General features: G+C 42.4%; 1 protein-coding gene across 13 annotated transcripts in view; it reads left to right on the forward strand.

Annotated features, from left to right (window-relative positions):
- The window catches only part of JADE3 (jade family PHD finger 3), a 166,947-nt gene that overhangs the window by 76,626 nt on the left and 67,604 nt on the right, over positions 1–22,717 (forward strand). Inside the window, exon 11 of one of the 13 annotated variants that reach the window (XM_039319630.1) lies at positions 17,765–20,941. The exons of the other annotated variants lie outside the window; for them this stretch is intronic. Coding sequence (XP_039175564.1) covers positions 17,765–18,657 — 893 coding nt within the window. The 3' untranslated portion in view covers positions 18,658–20,941. Of the gene's footprint in view, positions 1–17,764; positions 20,942–22,717 lie in introns of those variants that run through there. 13 annotated transcript variants of the gene reach the window in all.

The following is a 22,717-nucleotide window of genomic DNA, read 5'->3' on the forward strand; positions in this document are numbered from 1 at the left end:
CCATAGCGGCTGGGTTCAGATAGAAATAGGCACAGCGGTTCAAGTGAGAGTGCACCTGGTTGAGGAAAAAGATCAGCTTCTCCGGGTCCCCATCGAAGGTTGCTTTGAGAGGTGGTGCCATCAATGGTTGCTGGCCTCCCCACTGTTGCTCTTGCACCCCTAGCTGTTGCTGGTCCCCCCTTGGCAGCTGCTGCATTCCCAGTGGCTGCAAGCCTCCCAACAGTTCCTGCACGCTCGGGGGCTGTTGGCACCCCCACGGCTGTTGCTGCATTGCTGGTGGCTGTGACATCCCCAATTGCTGTACGACTCCCATCGATCTCAGTAGCGGCTGTAGTGGCACCCCCAGTTGCTGTAGGCCTCCCAATGGTTGCTGCATGGGCAGGGGCTGCTGCCATCCCCACTGCTGCTGGCTTGCAGGGGGTTGTGGCATCCCCAGTTGCTGTAGGCCCCACTGCAGCCCTGGAGGGGGTTGTTGCTGGATCCCCATAGGTTGCGGGCCCCTCAGCAGTTGCTGCACGTTCGGGGTGGCGGCTATCCCCACTGCTCTGCTGTACTCCCAGCAGTTGCTGACCTTCTGGTGGCTGCATCACCACTGGTGCTGCACATTTGGGGGCTGCAGCCACCCCCAGCTCGGCTGCTGCACCGGCAGAGGCTGCTGGCCCCTATGGGGGCTGTGACATCCCCCATTGTTGTATGGGCCCCGGTAAGCACATCGATCCAGGGATTGGCTGTTCTGGCGACGGCTCGGGCTCTTATCTTGTCAGTGGTGATCTGAGCTTTTTGAGGGGCAATGATTGGAGCTGTCTCTCCTTGCAGGGCTGGAGGCCTTGGTAGGTGGTTTTGAGGACAGAGAGGCTGCCTGGTTTGCACAGGTGGGACTGGGGGTTCCCCTTGTCATGAGTTGGTGGCTGCCTTGCCTATCATCATCGCTAGCGTAAGGGGAACGGGAAGGTTGCTCTCCACTTCTCATCTCTAGCTCCTCGAATCTTTCCACCAACTTCTCCACTGACTGACTACGAGCTGCAGACATGTACTTCCACTCATCCGAGTCTTCAGAGGTAGTCGATTTTGTGGTTCTCCACTGATCTGGGGAACGCGACGTGCAGGAATCCCCTCTTTGCAGTTCAACCTCCTCCGCCTTTGAAGCACTTGATGGTGGCAAGGCTGTCTCAAGGTGTCTGGAGTCTCTACTGGGTAAGGTCCACTCCGACGACCAGATCAGCTGTCCCCATGGTTTGGGCTTTGCCCCCAACTGAGAGGCCTGGAAAAGTTCCTTCTCCACTGGCGTGCTGGCTTGCGCTCCCCTCTCTGGGGTAGCAGTTGCAGCCGGGATGCTGGTATCAGGCGCTCTTTCTTTCTCCATGTTGAAATCTTCCCCGAATCTTTGTCGGTCTATCCCTCAACTCTAAGGATAGCGACTAGGGCTTGGGACCCCAAAATAGTTAGGTAAAAGTTGAGAGTTTTTGGCTTAATGTCAAGGTTCCGACAGATGAAACTCTTCAAAAGAACTTTGAGGCATTGTTTATCTTAAAGAATCTTTTATTCGAAAAGCATAATATCGGCACTACATAGTTGAAGCCAAAAACTGAATTCCCCTTCCCTTGGCACAAAGTAGCAAAGCACAATTCCCTCCTCCAACTAACAGTCATAAATCACATTCCCCAATTAGCTTGAAATGCGGGCGCTGTCCACAGCTCTCCAGCCCGCCAAATCGTTATCAACTCTGGGCTCAGTAAACTTGAATTCCCATGGCTCAGTTATTGTTGTTATGACTAACTGGACTCTCATCCACATCCCCCCTCCCAGCATCAATTAGCTCTAAAAGTGAAAGAGAAAAATGAATGCATTTCCATCTGTTGTCAAAGCAATAACAGTCGATGTTAGCACATTGACACAGGGCTTTTCAACCTTTTCACAGATTCTACCACTTCTAGCACATGATAATATTTGAGTACCACCAGTGCTTAGCAAAGTATCAAAAATTTGATGACTGAAAAAAAAGGGGCGGAATTTTGGGTTTTACTGATTAGATTCATTTGTTGTTATAAAAATGGCTAGTTTATACTATTATGGAAAAATAAAAAGTTGAGGTTTGATGTTAAGGCTTCATTCTACTGCAAGGAAGTTGGAAGTCAATGCCTTTTCTTTTCCCCTTCTCCCCTTTACTTTTTTTCCCCTTTTTCCTCCCCACTGTGTCCTATTTGCTTTTGTGTTTTTGTATTTTATTCCATAATCCAATAATCGTAAAAAAAGGGGGGGAAAGTACTAGTTTTATTTCTTTAATGGTGGTTCCTTTGCTTTCAGGCCACGTGGAGGACCCCCAGTGGTTCAGGCTGCTCAGAGCCCTGGGCAATGGAGGGCAAGTGCCCAGTTCAGTCAAGCCTTCCCCAAGGGGGCGCCCGGCTGCACTTACCTTCTCCTCGAGGCTGCTGCTGCTTGGCTCGCTCTCCTTGGCCAGGTTGCTCATGGTGTGTGTGGGAGGGAAAAATGTGTGGATCAGAGGGAGGCCCAATCCCTCTCCGTGTGAGGAGACCTGGCTTTGTAACCAAAGCATCCTCAGCAATAGGATGGGAGACCACCGGGAGAGTGACGAGGGGAAAAGGGGATGGCAAAAGGGCAGCAGGGCTGGTCATGGCCAAGTGCTAAGGCAGGACTTCCCTCAGACTCTCCCTCCCTCCCTCTCATTATAATCTTCCTTCCTTCCTTCCTTCCTTCCTTCCTTCCTTCCTTCCTTCCTTCCTTCCTTCCTTTCTTCTCTTCTTTTTCTTTCCCTCTTCCCTCTTCATTCTCCTTTCCTTTTTCTTCCTTCCCCTCTTTCCTTGTTTTTCCTTCTTTGTTCTCTTCCCCTCTTCCTATTTGTCTTTCCTCTGTCCTTTTCTCCTTTCCTGCCCCTTCCTGGATGCTCAAATGCAAAAGAGGAAACATTTCTCGATGCCTCCTTGCCTTGTGATCAAATGCCACTTTTGCTAGTAGTTTGTGGCCACTTAAAATATTGAGAACAAACCAGGCTCAGTTTATCCAATGTTTGCATTTAGTGGGGACATCCACAGACAACAGTATAGCAAAACTGTCAAAATGGTGGCTGTGACAGTTGATCAGAGCTCCTCCATTTTTTATGTGCAACAGCTTTAGCGTTTAGGAACAGAGGTAGCTTAGTTGCTTTTCTATTAATACATAATCCTTAAAAGGGCTCTTTTGTAGGGACCCTGCCTTGGTCTAATTCAGACTGGAAATATAGCAAAGAAAAATATGTCCCCCCCCACTCTGCTTTATCCTGTTTTCCCCACTGTAAATGGCTGTTTGCAACACATAAGGAGGAGATACTTTCCTAAGAGCTCACAATTCAAGAATACCAATGTTAATTTGGATTGCCAACAAAGTTCTGTCTGTAACAAAACAGAACACAAAATTGCTTTCTCCTTTGAACTGGGGCATTTCCAACCAAGTTGCCTCTCCTTCCTTCCTTCCTTCCTTCCTTCCTTCCTTCCTTCCTTCCTTCCTTCCTTCCTTCCTTCCTTCCTTCCTTCCTTCCTTCCTCCCCTCCCCACTTTTTTTTTAAGCTGCCAGAGGCTTCGGGCAGAGGTGGCAACAGGCAGGCAGCAGTGGGCAGAGGCTTCACATTTTGACCCCTCCCCTGTCGTTGCCTTTGCATGGCTCTCAGCTCACCTCTCCCAGACCCACGCACATGTTTGTGTGCGTGTGTGTGTGCGGGTGGGGGGGGTCTCACCCCTAGCAGCCCCACGCCCTCAACAGAGACCTTTTGTGATGGCAGGCTGCAAACTAATGAAAGCTATTTTTTGGAGTACTTTTTCTTTTTCTCAACATGCTGCCAATCTCATTGTGTCCTACTCCCCTCAGCTCCCACTCCCAGCCCCATGGAAGGCTGCAGGAAGTTCCCATTGCAGCTTCTCTTGTCTCTCCCGTTCTTTTCCTCCCCAATGTCACAGCGTGGGGCTGCAAGGAGTGAGATCCCCCCCCGCACGTGCACACACAAACGTGCACAGGTCTGGTAGAGGTGAGCTGAGAGCCACGCAGAGGCCCTTCAGGCACAGAGGCAACGATGGGGGGAGGGGAGGGCTCAAAATGGGAAACTTCTGCCCAGAGCCTTGGGCAGCTTTATAAAATAAACCTGCGAAGCATTCAGAACACAGTCCCTTTCCCAGCTCCTTCCTTCCGCCCAAGGAAGGGGGAGAGATTGCCAGTGTCGCCGGCCATAGCTATCCCACACAGGCAGGGGTGGTCCCAGTGAAAGGGAAGTCTGGTCGCTGCGAGGCTAGGTCAGTGAGCAGGCATAGCGCTGATCTACTGGTGGGGGCCATCAAAGCCAGAACACGCTCAGCCTTAGATCCATGGGAGGGCCCCCCTGCCACCATCTCTGCCCCACCCTATGGGGGTGCACGGAGAAGGTGGCGAGTGCTGGCATCCTGGGGGAAAGGGAAGTGCTTTTCTTACATTTTTTCTTTCTCAGTGATCAGCAGGGACAGTAAGCAGGGATGCCGGGCGGTTGCCGCCTCCTCTTTGTGCACTCAGAGGCCGGGGGCAGCCACTCATTGGCCCTTTCCCGCCAATACCTCCTCTTTCCCCCTTCCTTTTCTCTTCAGGGCACCTCCAGCTTCTGAAAGTGCCGATCAGCTGGAGCCTGGTACTTATCCTGGGGCTTCTGCTGAGCCTCAACAGCCCTACAGTTCCAGCTGTCTCTCCCTCAGGCTTCTGCGGTGCTGGCACCACTTCAGCTCATTCCTCTCCTTCCCGCTACCATTTCTCTAGGACGGTCATGTACCACCTATCAGGTGCCAAAGTACCACTGGTGGTATGCGTACCACCAGTTGAAAAGCCCTGCTCTAAAATATGCTTTGACTATGTTCCATACATTCTGAGTTGATGTCTCTTCCTTTTTATTTTCTTTAAAGAAGAATTCCATTTCTTTTATTGCTAATTCTACAAATTGTTTCTCTTTTAGCAGGGATTGATTCAAAGTCCATTTTGGTTTATTCTTTACCTCTTTCCAAGTGAGTTTTATCAGATTATGGTCTGTCCAAATGTTAGGTTCTACCTCAATCTCATATATATTACTTCTTAGTTCAGAGGACATCCATATCATATCAATTCTAGACCAAGATTTATGTCTATTCGAATAAAATGTGTACCGGGTCTCTTTTGGGTTTCTTTATCTCCAAGTATCCTGTATAGAAATTTCTTCTGTCATTCTAAATAACGCCTTAGGGAGTGTCTTTCTTCCCTTTTTTTCCTATTTTACTGTTTCTGTAGTCCAATTTTCTGTCTACAGTTGCATTAAAATCTCCTATCAAGCAAATATTTTGATGTTCCATTTCCAATATTTTCCTATGTAATTTTTGATAAAATTCATCTTGTTTGTTATTTGTTACATATTGTTACCATCAATATCTGTTTTTGATTTATCATTATTTCTATTTTGATTTATCATTATTTCATTAACATTCTTCCTTCTTCATCTGAATAGACCTGTTTGGATTCCAATGTCTCTTTTATATATAAAACTACTCCTCTTTTCTTTTGGTGTGCTGATGTAAAATAAAGTTTCCCAATTTTGGGGCATTCAAATAGTTGATGGTGTTGTTTTTTTATGTTCATTTCTTGTAGATAAATTATATCTATTTTTAGTTTCCGTAATCGTGTAAAGATTTTTTTTCTTTTTGATGGGGAGTTCAATCCATTTATATTCATTGAAAGAATTCCACTTTCTTTCTCTATCTTCTTTACTTATATTTAGGTTTTATTCACCTAGTGGTCCTTTCTTGTCTCTGTTCTTTTATCACTTCATCTCCTTGATCTGTATTTTCTTTTTCTTCTTCTTCTCTTTATATGGGTATCTCTTCTTCTCTTTGTGTGGGTATCTCTTCTGTTTAACTAATTTTTTCTGTTTTTCATATTCCCTTGTGATTCTTATGTTTTTCCTTCAAGGAAACTTCTGTGTCTCTTATAGAACTCTGTTACCTTAAAGATGGAGTCCAATCTATATCTTTTCATGTCCCAGTTAAGTAGGATCCCCTCTGGGACCAGCCATCTGAAATTCACTCCTTTTTCATTTAATTTTGTAGTCAAAAATTGGTAGTATTTTCGAGAATCTCTTATCCTCCTAGGGATCTGTTTCAGGACCAGAGTTTCTTTTTTTTCTATATATCAGTTGTTCATCTCTCACTCTTTTCAGTATTTTATCTCTTATTGTTTTTTTCACGAATCTAACATGCACCTCCCTAGGAACTCTATGTCTCCTTGCGTAGTTTGAGTTAATTCTATATATTTGATCTAATTCTCCTAACATTTCATTTTTTTCACCTTTTCCCCAAGTTTTTTTTATTAATTTTCCAATATTACATTTACATATTTGAAAAGTAGCATGGCGGCTAAGCACAGTAATTCCATTACATTTGAATATCATCAGTACAAATCTCAAAGTATTACAACAACTAATTCCCTCTCTTTCCCCCATAACATCTACTGTCATATTCGAACCAATACCAATTGGTTATTCTATCAATCAAACAAAAAATACCTTTCTAGTATTCATCAATAATCTTCAGTCTATACATATCTTAATTAATTTGACGTTCCATCTTTTAGACAATAACCTAGTAAGTTTTTCTTAACTTTAATTTCCCATTGGTATTTAAATTTAACATTTAATCTTTATGAATTCCAGATTTTAAATGACCCCAATTTCTAAGTCTCCTATCTCATATTTGGGGCTAATAATTTTTTTCTTTTCTTCCTTCTACTTCTTTCCTTTCTTCCTTTCCAGAAAAAGAAAAAAAAGAGAAAAAAAAATAAACCACCAACATTTATACCACAAACCCATATACAAATTTAATTATTAGCATTTATACTTCTAAGTTTTACTTAACCTTTGTCTCAACTCATAACAATATCTTAAATTCAAATCTTAGTTATTTGTAAACATTCAAACTTTTAGCCAATCAGTGACCTGATGGTTAATTTTCCCTTAACATTTTAATATAACGTTTAGTATTTATTTTTTTACCAAATTTTTAATTAAACACAATTCCTTTATCACAATTCCTCATACAATCTAATATTTAAAATACACCCCTTATATATAAATTCTACCATCTATCTTAACAAACTAATAAAACAGTATAGTATTCTTATTTCAAAATTTATATTTCTAGGTTTTATATGACCAAAATTTTCTTTATCTCAAATCATTACAATATCTTGTGTTCAGAATACATATTCTATCCATTTAGATATATTCTATTTTAATTCTCATGTGTAGATCAAAACACCAATCTTTTTCAATCTTATTCTAGCTTTTTTTCTCTGCCAGGTCATTTTTCGTATCTTTGCTTTTAAATCATCAAAAAGATCTTCTTGTATTATTGTGGCTATTGTTTGATGTTGATAAGAGTGTCCAGTTAATGTTTCCTTAAGAAGACTAGCTGATTTAGCAGGTCGTCTCTTTGTTTTTCCAGTTCGATGCAGTTGTCCCGAAGTATTTATCTTCTCTTTCATCTGATTTTCTTTTTTATCTTCAAATTCCTTCTGGTTTATAAGAAAAGTCCTTTCCTTGTTCTCTATTATCAGTTTCTTTTTTGTGTTTTCCATTGTCTGTATTTGTTGAGTATCTAAGTCTTCTGCCATAGCATTTGGTTGTTTCACTTTCTCTATAGAATTCTGTATAGATGATTCTTTGGTTGAAGTCATAATTTGAGTTTGCATATCCAGATTTATACATAGAGTTTGGATAATTGCTTTTAACATACAAAGAATTTGTTCCTGTTCTTCCTCTGTAGAAGTAATCAATTTCTGTTCTTCTTCCATTGTAGTATATTAAACTAAAAAAAAAATACTTACAGTCAGAAAGTCCACCAAGTGAGGAGCTGAGTTGGGTTTCTTGCAGATGGTGCTTCAAGGTTGCTTTATATCTTATCTATTTTCAAAGCTGTCAACTAGTCTCTCTTAAAGAATAGCAGGTTACGTCTCAGAGTTAGTTGGATCTTTTCAATTCCCCCCCTCTATTTTAAGGGGAAAAAACCCCAAATCTTCAATAGTAATTAGAGTAAAAATCAGAGAAAAAAAATATAGAGAGGAGAAAGTTACAAGTCTTATAATCTACCAATTTTAGGAAATAGAATTCCAATTAGGATCCCAGTATTTTTCCAACGTTTTAAATTCCCGAGTGGTTGATTGCCGCTGTTTCTGGAGGGAAGGCTAAAATCCCTCTTTCCTCACCACAGGGGGGAAAGTACTTTAGCAGCTTATGCAGGTAATTAAGTAATTAGGATGTAAGAGAGGTAGTCCTCACCCAATCCTGTCCACGTTGCTTTGAAGTTGCCAGATGGTAATGTGACTTCAGTTGTTAGCAGCCTACGGATGAGCCATATTTCTATGGCCGATCCTTTCGTCCGCCAGTTTGGAGGGATCGCCTGCTCTAACAGGAGAGTTGTTGCTCTCCCATGATCCAGCAAAAGCCCCTCCTTGCTGGTCGCCTCTTTTGGCCCTTTTCAGGGGGCCCCAGCCATGCAAAACTGAATGGGGGAGAGAGAGCAAATCTCCCAGCTGTCCATGTCGGCTGCGTGACGAATTGGAAGTCCGTTTTTTTTACCTTTCATCGCTTCAGCAAACAAGTTAGTAATCAGTTCTATTAGGTCTTCCTCCTTGTCTTTGGGTATGTTCTTAGTCTTAAAAAATGTGACACGTTCTCCATCTCCAGTTCTGTGACTGTATCTTCAAAGCTTTTATTTGCCTGTGCTAATCTTTGATTTTCTTCTTTTATTTCCTTCATCTTTTTCTCAGTTTCTTCTGATTTCTCTTCCATTTTCTGGATTCTTTGCTCATTCTTTGTAATCATTTGTTGGAAGTTTTCTAATTATGAATTTATATTGAAGACCTGCTCATTTATCTTGTCCAAATTATTTCTTGTCTCCTCGAAGACTTCTTGTGTCTTCTTTATATGAAACGATTGCTTCCTGAATTGATTGAAGTGTTGTTTGCATTTCCTTTTGAAAACTGTTCACTTTTTGTTGTTGAAGTATTGTTTCAATAGATCTCTGATATACTGGATTGGGCGTCCCAGATGATGGTGCTGAAGCTAGTTTTTTTTAGCAGTTTTAGCAAGGTTTGGGATACTCATTTTTATCCCCCCCCCCGTTACTCTATCATCAATCTGATGTGCCCCCTGGAAAGTATCCTTTTCTGCAAAAAAAAGCAAATCTCATATTCAATATACCATTAAACAGTTTAAATTTAATATCATGTTGTGTAGTTCTTATAGTTCTTGTCCAGTGTGCTACAGAAAACAAGAGTTTTGTAGTCCAGCTTTGCCTGTCAGTATCAGGTCTGGAGGGGAAGTTGAAAAGTCTATTACAGTCCTCGTGACCGGAATTCAAAATCCAAAAGTTGTAGATCAAGCAATATTTGTCATCCAGAATGGCCAGTAGGTCTTAAACCAGTCAGTAAGACCCATCAAACCAGGAATGGTAAAAAATCATATTGTCCTCTATCTCTAGATATTTCTTCAAATCCCAGATCAACCAACATTTGTTACCCACAGTGAATGATATATTTCCATACGCTGATGATAGAATATCACATAGAGTCCTGTTTCTTTCTATCTTCAGCTGTTTATTACAGTTCTAAAGGTTTTTAAGGTCATTCAGCTGGCTGCTTATCTGTGCCTGGGTTCTATGCCAAGTCTATCCCAGGCATAACATACTGAAAGATTTTATTTCCACTTCACTAGATGTCACTCTCTCCCAAATAATAAAGATTTAAATCAAAAGTTATTCATAAGATTAGTCTTATCCTGCTATTTTTCAAGCACAAATTAATAATTTTCACAATTGTTCAATTTAGCAAAAAAATGTCTTTATTCTGGTTTATCATTCTGGTTTATCATTCTGTATTCTCTGTTCCCATCCCTCTTAAAGTTTTCTTCCTGCCACTTTTGTTTCTCTGGTAAGGCGGGGGAAAACTCCCCTTCCTCCAGTCACGCCAGGGGAATTCTTGCCTTTGGGGAAATTGTCTGTTCCAGGGAACAGTGTTAAAAAAATGGTAGAGAGGAAGAAAATATTCTCACCCAGCTCTACGACATGCTGTTACTAATCTGCTCATTAGGGCTAATCTGTGCCCTTCGTGGCTGTCAGTAGGTCTTGGACAGATTGTATAAATGCAGTCTGTCTTCCTTCTGTCAGTTTGGAGGGATTTCCTTGGATCAAATGGGCTTAAAGCCATCTGCCCGTGATCGACGAGGGTTCCCTCCTTTATCGTTGCCTCTCTGGGGCAACTTTCGGCCCTTTAGGGCCCCCTGGCAGGAAGAAATCAGCTTTCCCCATGTCTTTATCGCTACGATGTCAAACTGGAAGTTTTCCTAGTTGTCCACTCTTATTGCTTCTACAGTGTTGCCCATAGGCCCTGTCCCAGATCACCCAGTCCCTCCTAGGCCAGGTGGGCTCAGATTATCATCTTTAGGGCTGTGCAGAAGAATTGTTGAATGCCTGCTAGATAAAATTGCTGGATTTGTTTCCAATTAGAACTCATGCATCGTGCAAGTCCTTATGAGATGCTTAGGGAGATGTCTTGCTCTGTAATTTGGGAAACGTTTGGTCCTGTTGGATCTAAGGAAGTGGACAGGGTCCTCTGTGCTGTCAGTGCAACTACCTGTCAATTAGATCCTTGTCCCTCCTGGCTGTGGAAAGCCTCCAGGATGATGATCAGCAGGTGGATTCATTCAGTGATAAATTCCTGACTGCAAGAGGGGACATTCTGAGACCTTTTAAGGAGCCTTGGTTTGTCCTCTCCTTAAAAAACTACTATTCAACCCCAGCTATCTGAACAACTTTTTTCCAGTTTCCCATCTTCTCTTTTTAGAAAAGATACTAGAAGAGGAGGTTGCTTAGCAGTTTGAAGGTCCTGGATGAAACGGATTTTCTGGAACTGTCAGAACCCTCATTTATTAATTCCTCCTTTCTGATATTCTTTGTGCTTTAGCTGTCAGGTTCTGACATTCTCTCGGGGGGGGGAGGGTTTGTAGTGCATGCTACCTCTAACTGCTTTGATGTATCCTCTTCGGGGTGTGAATGGAATGCCTCAGGGCCATCTGCCTTATCTCAGTGTGGAGGGAGGAAACTGCAAAGACCTGAGAACCTTGAGAGATGTGCCTTATTGGCACATTTACCACAGCTCATTGTCACCTATGGATTGACCCGTTTGAACCGACCGGATGGACAGTTGGGATGGAGTTATTATTATGCAGGTTTTACCTATCGATTGGGTGGGAAACCCTCAGATCCTGCCTAGCTTTCCTGCTGTCTGTATCTGCCAATAAAAGTTCCTTTTGAAATGAGCAAGTTTCTTTCTTGGTGGGGAAACGGAGGCAGGTCCTTACATTAGGCAGGTTCTGCAAAGTGGTCAACCCGGAGAATAATTCCTACTGTGGGGACCATGCAAGATAATGTCTAATCACAGCGGTGAGAAGAGGGAAAGCAAGCGCTTGGAGGAGGCTCCCCTGAAGGCTCGTCCGATGAGGCAGACACCTGGGAGAAACCGAGATGGTCAATCAAGCTGGGGAAGAAGGACAACTGGGACACGAAATCCAGAAAAGTAACCCTCAAATGCGGCAGCCATCAACCCGGTTGGAAGCACGAGATGGAGAGATCACTCAACATCAGTGAAGAGGAGGGTTAGAGGCCAGCGCGCTCCGACCATTTTCTTAAGCAAGCCATCAGCATGCTGATGGAGGCATTCAAAAACCTCCAGGAGGAACAGGCCAATCCCTGCCTTGGCTCGATAGCCACGGGACAGGATGAGGAAGAAGAGATCTGGGAGAGCGAGTTCGCAAACCCCAGCCTTCTACGAGTGCTTCAGAAACCGTTGGAGCGGCAGCCAAGGCCGCCACCCCAGCTCATGTCACCCCAGCTGCCGGGCTAGAAGGAGGAGACCTCATCTGCCTGACTGCAAAATCCCAGCCCTGAGGGTAAAGTACGATGGATTGCCCCAGCAGTTGGGCTTCTTCCTAGCCCACGTCCTGAGCTACATGCACAAATATGGGTGGGCCATCCCCGGGGACCCCGGATGTGTCAGGATTGTAACCCTAGCCCTGGAAGGCATTTTGGCCAGGTGGATGGTGACCCTGCATAATGCTGATGCACCCGAACTCCAGAATTTTAACTGTTCATGGCAGCCCTGAGGCGGAGATTCAAGGAGCCCCTAGCAGATCGGAAGGCTAGAGAATGCATCAAGACAATAAAGCAGGGCAGGTGACTAGTGGCCAAATACACCGAGGAGTTCTGAGACCTGGCGAGCCCCCTTAACTGGCCAGAAGAAATTCTGGTTGGCCTTTTCAAAGATGGGCTGAATGACGACTTCTACCAGGCCCGCATCACTCAGGGGATCCAGCGCGCCTTCACAATTGGTACATCATGGCAGAAGAGGCAGAAATCGACCTGGCACGTAGTCAATGGTGAATGGGTCGAAGTGGGAGGCGCTCCCCCCCAGAAGGGAAGGAGACAGCTAAAATCCTGACTGCGAACCCACACTTGACCGCCTGCTTCAGATGTGGTAAAGAAGACCATCTAGCAGCTGAGTGCTGTTCAAAGGTGCCAATCCTGAGGGTGGACTGGAGGAAAACCTGGGAAAACACCACTGCGTCCCCAGGAAACAGCTATGAGAAGCACCGAGGTTGTAGAGGTCCAACCCTCCAAAACCCAGGGAGGGAGAACTCTGACCCCACTCAAGAAACCGCCGGAAACCTCCAACAGCAACTCAGACAATGAGCCCCTGGTAAGTGGACCCATCGCACCCCTCACCAGACCCATAGAACTGTTCATCCCAGAAATGAAAGAGAAAGTAGCTCTTAAAGCTCTAATAGACTTGGGTTGCACCCGTTGCCTAATCAGCCCAACCCTAGTGGGGAATTTGGGAATTCCGGTGAGGAGGCTGAAGAAGCCCATTTCTTTTGGTCAATTAGATGGCTCCATTTCAGGGAAAGTTCCAGCTACCCTGGCCACCTGGCCGATTGAACTCACAATAGGGGACCATACAGAGACTCTGACGTTTATTGTAGCCCCAGGCATAGAATGGCCCCTAATTTGGGGGATGACATAGTTGAAAACTTGGAATCCGAGTAAATTGGAGAATGGGAGAATTGAGGTTCCCAAAAAGGAAGGCAGTGGCACAGAGCAGGGAACTGAAACTGAAAAGGGGGAGAAGGTCCGAGATGGCGGCAGTCGCGAGTGACAGGGCGTTAGAAGGCATACCCAAGGAATACCAAGATCTGCCCAAAGTTTTCAAGCGAGGAGAGGTCCAATGAACTGCCTCTTCACTGTGCCACTGACTGTCCCATTGAAATCCTGCCAGGAGCTAAGCTATCTAAGCCCAAGCTCTATTTGATAACTCCTAGAGAGCTTGAGGAGCTGTAGAAGTTCAATGAAAAGAATCTGGTGCAGTGATTTATTCAGCTGGCTCGGCCGAAGACGGCCGTCCCTGTGCTATTCCGGGAAAAGAAAGATGTGTCTCTTCACCTATGTGTGGACTATGGGTCTTTGAATGCTGTTTGTGAGAATAAAGTCTACCCCTTGCCATTAATGAAGGACATGCTGATCCATCTTTCCAAGGGGAAAATATTCTCCAAATCGGATCTAAGAGAAGCATATTACCGAATTAGGATAAAAGAAGGGGATGAGTGGAAAACAGCGTTTAATTGCCCCTTGGGGTGCTTCCAGTTCTGAGTGCTGCCCTTTGGCTGCAAGGGGCGCCCATGGTATTCATGCACCTGATAAACGATGTCCTCCAGGAGCACCTGTATAAGGGGTTTTTGGTGTATTAGGATGACATTCTAATATTTACAGAAATGAAGGAGGAGCATATCAAACTGGTCAGGATAGTCCTAAAGAAGCTCCATGCAGCCCGCCTCTATGCTAAACTTTCAAAGCGCGAGTTCCACAAGGAAAAAATTGATTACTTGGGCTATAGGATTTCCCATCAGGGAATAGAGATGGACCCAGAGAAGGTACGAGCGGTGTTAGAGTGGGCGCCACCTCGCACGAGAAAGCAATTGCAAAGCTTCCTTGGATTCATGACCTTCTACAGACAGTTTATTCCATCTTTCGCTCTGATCGCCCTCCCCATCACTAACCTACTAAAAATGAAGGGAGTGAGCAAGCTAAAACCCAGTCATCCGTTGAAATGGACTATGGAGTGCCAAGCAGCTTTTGAGAAACTAAAGAGGCTTTTTTCTGCCAAGCTGGTGTTAAAACACCTGGACCCAGAGAAGCCATTTGTCATCCAGGCAAATGTCAGTGATGTGGTAGTGGGGGCGGTACTGCTCCAAGAGAATCAGGAAGGGCAATTGCAACCCTGTGCATATACCTCCAAAAAGCTCACTGAAACTGAACAGAGGTGGGCAGCGTGGGAGAAGGAGGTGTACGCAGTGCTCTGCGCCCTTCTCACTTGGAGGCATTTCCTGGAAGGGAGCAAAATCCCCTTTCAGGTGTGGACTGATCACAAAAATCTTGAGGCACTGAAAACCCCATGGAAGTTATCCCCAAAACAAGCTCGGTAGTCCCAGCATTTCCACCAATTCGATTTTTCTATTAAGTACATCCCGGGGGGGGGGGACTTTTTGGCCGATGCCTTATCAAGGATGCTGCAGTATAATAGCGTAAAATTTGACATAATCAAACTCTTGATGACTCTGAAACAATTAGCAGCCCCGGTCATGAGAGCTCAGGCAAAGAAACTGATGCCGGCGAGCAGTAAAATGGAGACCCCGACCATCGCAAACATTTGAACAATGAAGCAGGAACTGAGTTTAGACAAGCGTTAGAAAAGGACAAATGGTTCCTTAGCCATAAAAACCTTTGCTCAATGAGGGACGAGCTGCCCTGGGTAGGAGAAAAATTATACGTGCCAAAAACCCAGAGAGTAAAAATCATGCAACTTTGCTATGACTTGAAAATGGCTGGCCATTTCAGGTTCGTGAAAACCCTCCATCTGACCAAGAGGTAGTTCTGGTGGCCCTCTATAAAAAAGGACATTGAAAGCTATGTGGCTAGCTACCCTGTCTGTACTGCAGCCAAGCAGAGACATGGGAAAACACTGAGTTTATTACAAGCAGTTGCTAGCCCTTCAGCACCCTGGAGAAAGATATCTATGGATTTTATAGTAGAGCTGCCAGAAAGCACAGGAAACACTGTCATGTGGGTGGTGACGGACTTATTCACCAAACAGGTTCATTTGGTACCCTGCCAGAAAATTCCTACTGCTAAAGTCTTGGCCAAATTGTTTGTACAGCATATTTACCAGCTACATGGGGCCCCACAATGCATTATCTCAGATAGGGGAGTCCAGTTTACTTCGGAGTTCTGGAGAGCCTTTTTGGACCTATTTGGCACCAGTCAAGCCTGTCATCTAATCATCATCGGCAAACAAATGGTGGGACAGAACATTCGAACTCAGTACTAGAACAATATCTGAGGTGCTTCATAAATTACCAACAAGACAACTAGATTGAGTTGCTGCCCTTTGTGGAAGTAGCTTACAACAATGCAGTGCACCCGAGCACCGGTTACATCCCATTCCAGGTAGTGACAGGACAAAGCTTTAACCCAATGCCTGAGTTACCTGTCAACGAACCCACCATCCGCTCCCTAAATGAGTGGATTAAACAGCTACAAAACACACGACCTGCAGTTAGAAAAGCTTTGGATGAGGCGAGGGAGGCTTATAAGGCACAAAACAAATGGAACCAAAACCATTCAAAATAGGGGGGAAAGTATATCTCTCAACCAAATTCCTAAAGTCTTTACAGGGCCCAAAATTCGTAGGACCATTCCCAATAAAATGCATAATTAACTCAGTAACAGTGGAATTGGAACTCCTAAAAATGTTAAGACAAGTTCACCCTGTGTTTCACTGCAGCCTGCTTAAATGGAAACTAATTTCTACCTTAAGGCCAGCAGGAGCCCCTCTCCCACAGCCCATTATGGTAGAAGGGGGACAACATTTTGAAATGAAAGAAATATTAGACTCCTGGAAACATCATGGGTTGACCCAATACTTGGTAGTATGGAAAGACCTCCCACCTTCCCAAAATGAGTGGGTATACAAGAAACATGTCAGACCCCCTAGATTGCTAAAAAGGTTCCACGCCTGTTATCTGGATAAGCCTCATTAATGTTGTTGTTTCAACACTCTCCCCTTTATTATTTTCTCTGTCTCCAGGTGGATGTCTCATTTTTCTAGAGGAGCAGCATGTCAGAATCCTCATTTATTAATTCTCCCTTTCTTATATTCTTTGTGCTTTAGCTGTCGGGTTCTGCCATTCTCCCTGGAGGGGGAGGAGGGGGAAAAGGGTTTGCAGTGTTTGTAGTGCATGCTATCTCTATCTACTTTGATGTATCCTCTTTGGGGTGTGAATGCAATGCCTTGGGGCCATCTGCCTTATCTCGGTGTGGAGGGAGGAAACTGCAAAGACCTGAGAACCTTGAGAAAGGCTCCTTATCGGCCCGTTTCCTACAGCTCACTGTCATCTATGGATTGGGCTGTTTGAACTGACCGGATGGACAGTTGAGGTGTGGTTATTATTATGTGGGTTTTACCTATCGATTCTGGTGGGAAACCCTCAGATCCTGCCTAGCTTTCCTGCTGTCTGTACCTGCCAATAAAAGTTCCTTTTGAAATGAAGCAAGTTTCAAGAGTTCTGCTCTCTTGGTAGGGAATCCTTTCAGTCAGGATTTAGGCATGATTATGGGACAGAGACAGATTTGGTCACACTTATGGACAGTCTCTCGCCTGAGCGAGATGGTGTAGTGCAACCATTCTTGCTATCCTTGCCCTCCCAGTGGCTTTTGATACCATCAACCATGGTATCCTTTTGGGCCAGCTATGCAAGTTGCATTGGTTCAGCTCCTTTCACTGATCCCAATTGGTGTTAGTAGGGAGTGAGAGATCCACCCCCATCTCTCATTTGGACTACTCTAATGCATTCTGCATTGAAATCCTTGAAATCCATTCTGAAGCTTCAGCTGGTTCAGTGCAGCAGTCTTTGGGGCCTTTAGAATGGCCCATTTACACCTCAGCTACTGGTCTGCTTCTGGATGCAGTTCAAAGTGTTGGTTATGACATTTAAAAAGTCCTTAATGGCATAGGTCCAGGCTACCTGATAAACCGTCTCAGAGGGCTTACTACAGATCCCATTGGTCAAAGAGCTCTGAGTATCGGGATCCAGTAGAACAGCCTTCTCTGCCATAGTACCCACCATTTAATAATAATAATAAATATCCTACCATCCAAGGTGAGATCTGTTTCCATCCTCCTATCCTCTATAAGAGCCTAAAGACCTGGCTCTGCCGTTTGGCTTATGGACCCAATTGGGGGAGCATTGTGGTGGAGGTGGCTACCAGATTGATAGCAAATCCCACTCCTCGCTTCCTGCTTCTTCACCCGCCCATCTTATATTTTCATATCATGTGTTTTCATTGTTTTCTTTTTCATTGTATTGTTCAATTACTTTGCTGCTGTTATGTTTACACTTTTCATTTCTGTTTTTATTGCTGCAAGCCACCTACAGTAGCCCCACAGCAACATAGGCAGCAAATAAATTTAACAAATAAATAAAAAGAGAAAAATAGGGAATGTTCAAAAATTGCAATTTATATATGTGTGAGGTTGCTATATATAACAGTTTCATAAAGGATATATTATATACGTTTTCATGATTAAAGTTGGGTCTTAAATCTCTCTCTCTTACTTTTATCTCTTTCAGGTCATTCCCTGACAAGTGCACTAGAGAATACATTGTTCTACCCTCCTCCTCGAATCACTTTAAAATTAAAAATGCCAAAATCACTGGGAGATTGCAAAAGTAACTTAAAAACTGGTATCAAATCACTTTCTCCTGATAACAATGCCATGATTTATAAGAAAAGAGGTATTCCACTATCCAAGGGTACGTTTATTTCAAATATAAAGTCCTACTCAAGATTTCAGCATGAAAACAGAAGCAATGGCTTACTGGAAGGCATTAAGAAACCTAGAATTGAACCAAAGGATATTGGGTCTGAGAATTTATCAGAACCTATCCATCCTGGGCAATCATTTGGCAAACCCCTGGTACTTCAAGCTGCATTGCATGGACAGTCTTTTGTTGGAAATGGGAAAATTCAACACAACTTTAAATTAGAAAAATCTAATGGCTTAATGAGCAGAGTTGGAGATATCAGTCAGAGAGACAGCTCTAGCCAAACTCCATATGAACAACATTCTGTACTCCCTACCCACCTGGCTAGCCAGAGTACTTTCAGAAAATCCACAATGGAACACTTTAGTAGGTCCTTCAAAGAAGCAACCAACAGTTTGGTGAGGACTACAGAAGATCTCAGGTGTGAAAAACCCTCAAGAAAGCTTTCAGTGAGAGAGCGTCCATGGGGCAAGCAAACTTTTGAATATGAAATGGGGAGTGCTCCCTATCAAGACAATGATGGGTATTGCCCTGATCTGGAACTCAGTGATTCTGAAACAGAGAGTGGAGAGAATAAAGGGCAGATCAAATTGAGGAAAAGTACCTTAGGCAGAGAAAGCCCAAATAAAGACTTCAGTAGAGATTGTCAAAATAGAAAGAAAAGAAACTTGATTTCTCATAGTTCAGTGCAAAGGTGATAGAAATCCCTGAAAATGAAAATAGCTCAGTTTTGTGGGTGTCTACGTAGAGATTATAAACCTTGGGAAATCTCCAGGTTAAGAGTGCAGGGTCTACAAACAAGTGACATTTTCTCCGAACTGTACAATGGTTTGCTCTTTTGAGGAAATTGCTCCTTCCTCCTCAAGCCATTGTGGGCAAAAACTCAAAAAGCTCTTTCATCATCCTGTGACAATCTGCAAAGTGACCAGATAATTCTTGTTCCAGCTGCAATAGATTCTCATTTCATGAAAATGTTTCAAGCTCAGCTTTTGGAAGAATTGTAACATTTCAAATGATAATGTCTGCTAAAGTGTTTTCCTGAATTGAGTCGTGACTACGAGAAAAAAAAATCGTGTTCTCAGTCAATATTAGAACAAATTATATGATCCTAATTCCTTAGAAATAGGATCGATTTTAACTCAGTGGGACTTGCTTTCAAATAAATATTATATATCATCAGAATATATCATATATCCTCCTAAACTACTGAGGAAGGTTTATAAACTCCAGTCAATGCTGCCAAACACACACTGACCTCTAGATTTTTCCCAATAGCTAATTCCTAAAATTTGTGTTCCTTTTCACTATTATAAATTGCTGTATTCTGTAAATACCTTTTATCTTCTAGTATTTTAAAATTGTTTTTAATCCCTTTATACATAGTAACGTTGTGCATTTCACTTGTAAAATAGGTTATGCAGCCAGCCAGTAAAAATGGCTGGTGTGTGGATAATGTTTAACACTAGAAGTACTTAATTTCTTTTAACACATTCAGGCAATCACTGATGATGCCAGATTTTCCCCGTATATTCTTAAAACTTGATCCCCTTCCTAACATCTTAGTATTTTTGTAAGCAAACAAATATGTTCAGATTTCTGAGCCAAAATGTTTAAAATCAGTTTATGCAAAGGTCTGTGTACATTGAATTCTAGGTTTAAATAATCAAAAGTCAAAAAGTATTTTTGATTCCCAAACATCTTCATAGCTACTTTATTTTTTTTTAAACTAACACATTATAATATTATAAAATGCACACATAACTTCATTATATAATTTATTCTTTTGTTCATCAATGCATACATTGCTGCACAGCCAATTTTTAATCAGAATAAAAAATCATTTTATTTTTGGACCAATCACATATTCAGTAATGCCATAATGCGAAACAACAATAATTGCTGTATATCTGGAATCTAATAACAACAAATGAGGGCCTTGATGTCCTTGAAAGCCTTAATGCTATTCAGTGTAGTTAGGAAAATAAATTGACTCATGAGAGTTATATAATAAATTTGGCAGGTCTGTGCTTTTTGTTTTAAGCATATTTAAAATTGTTTTGTCAACTTTTATATCTATTTTTTGTCTTTAAAAAGCTGTATTTTTAAAGCATTTTCTTTGGTGTAAATAAGCAATTGTATTTTGTTTTAAGTTTGTTGAAAAAGAGTAGCCGGCATGTTTTGAGCCATTCAGAATGGTGCTAGAAAATTCATTTCTCTACATACTGGTTCTGACTGAATTGGGATACAATTTTTCAGTAGCCAGGGGGAGAAAACATGACAGTCAATGACTCATGCATTGAGGGGAAAAAAAGGTGCTTCTATAAGCTACAACTGTTTTGCAAATATTAGGTTGATGATTTAAAATAAATCTCATCAGGCAATAGTGTTTTCTGTAATACTTCTATATGATTTCCATAGATACATGAAGGATCCTTTAACTTCATAACTTCAAGTATCTGTCTCCAAAATATAATTGCTAGTTTTTACAAATGTTCTAGCCAACTTTGCAGTGTTACCTTTTGTTTTATTGTTTTGACATATACACATACCCAAATTCAGTTTTTTTGAAAAATGGACTGTCTTTTTCAGACGTCTCCTTTTTACAATACTTTTTCATTAAATTATGAAACTGCTAACCTTACCTTCTTCATTGTGATCATTGCAGACTAATACTTGGGAAGACTGCATTTAGTGCTTTAGTTAACTCACAAAAGACTAGTAACATTCCTCCAAAAAAAAAAAAAAGCACATAGGCAACCCCAGGTGTGTGTAAGTGGCCTTGAGGACCTTAAAGTACTTGCACATAATCCAGGATAGTCTCCATATAAAGATTTGATAATGTATGACTCTTAATTTTTATAGGATTAAAAATCAGATGAAATAAATATAAATAAGTTTGTCTGAGTTTTAATGAATTCTGTGCATTTGATTTTGTTCTTTTATTAAATCAATATGTGAATAAAACAAAAGTTTTGAATCAAACATTTTTAAAAATACCTTACCCTTATTGCATTTATTGATAAATAATTCAAGATGATGAATATACTTAATACTCCTTCCTCTTCCTCTTTGCTGCACAAGTGACCCAAACTCACTCAGCTGGCTTTCATACCTAAGATGAGAGTAGAATTCATAGTCTCCTGGTTTCTAGCCTGGTGCCTTAACTACTAGACCAAAGGCATCCCATGTTATATAAGAAAAGGAAAGAAGGAATGCCTCTTATGAGTTTTTGATAACTTTTTTTCAGAAAAACATACAACTTTCTGCCTAATTTAGAACAGTATTTTATTTGCTTGCTTTTACACAAGTAACATAGGAATGTTGGAGCACTACTTACTACTATTTCTTGCAATTAGTTTAAGATCATGGCATTATTGTTTATTTTAGGAAATGTGTAACATATAGGTTTGGCCTAACAAAGGGATCCTTAGATAGCTTCTAAATGAAGAATAAGCTAAATACTTGATTTTAAAAAGAGGGATATATTAAATATAAAGTAGGTCAGTAATAATAATAATAATAATAAAGTTGGAAGGGACCTTGGAGGTCATCTAGTCCAACCCCCTGCTCAGGCAGGAAACCCTATACCATTCCGGACAAATGGCTATCCAGTCTCTTCTTAAAAACCTCCAGTATTGGAGCATTCACCGCTTCTGGAGGTAGGTTGTTCCACTGGTTAATTGTTCTGTCAGAAAGTTTCTCCTTAGTTCTAGGATGCTTTTCTCCTTGCTTAGTTTCCACCCGTTGCTTCTTGTCCTGCCTTCAGGCTCCTTGGAAAATAGTTTGACACCCTCTTCTTTGTGGCAGCCCGAGATATTGGAACACTGCTATCATGTCCCTACTTGTCCTTCTCTTCATTAAACTAGGCATACCCAATTCCAGCAGCTGTTCCTTATATGCTTTAGCCTCCAGTCCCCTAATCATCTTTATTGCTCTTCTCTGTACTCTTTCTAGAGTCTCAGCATCTTTTTTACATCTTGGTGACCAAAACTGGATGCAGTACTCCAGGTGTGGCCTTACCAAGGCATTGTAAAGTGGTATTAACACTTCACGTGATCTTGATTCTATCCCTCTGTTAATGCAGCCTAATGACCTAATAAACTAAAAACACACATAAAAAGTATATATTAAATAAAAAGAATGGAGTGGCACAAGGTTTTATTTTCTTTTTCCTCTTCAACATATACATAAAATCGATGGGTGAGATTATCTGCTGATATGGGGTTTGGTGTCATCAGTATACCGATGATATCCAATTATGTCTTTTAACTCTGGGCTGGCCAAATAGATTCTTGAGGTGTTGTGGAGGCTATGTGGTTTGGATGGAAAGGAACTGTCTCTGACTTGGTCCTTCCAAGATCAAATGACTCTGGGTGTTTGGATCACCAAGATGTGGGGGTATTCCATCTTTGACCTTGGATGGGATATCATTTCCCCGTTCAAGAGTGGTATGTAATTTGGGGGGTCTTCCTGGATTCAGCTCCTGCTTGGTGAGCAGGTGGCAGCTTTATTCAGAAAGTCATTTGCACAGCTTCATCTGATGGACCAGTTGTGTCCCTTCCTAGATTGGGGACTCTTCAGACTTTCATGTCCTGGTCACTTCACAGCTTCACCGCAAAGTACCCTAAAAAGGATGCCCTTGAAGGCCACCTCAAAGCTTTAACTGGTCCAGAATGCAGTGGCATGGACAGAGATGGACATAATTCAGTATGCCATGTAACACTTCTGCTTCATGAGCTGCACTGATTTCCAGTTCGC

The sequence above is a fragment of the Crotalus tigris genome, unplaced genomic scaffold, assembly GCF_016545835.1.
Source record: "Crotalus tigris isolate CLP2741 ecotype Arizona unplaced genomic scaffold, ASM1654583v1 scf7180000023606.2106662, whole genome shotgun sequence".
Taxonomy (NCBI): Eukaryota; Metazoa; Chordata; class Lepidosauria; order Squamata; family Viperidae; genus Crotalus; species Crotalus tigris.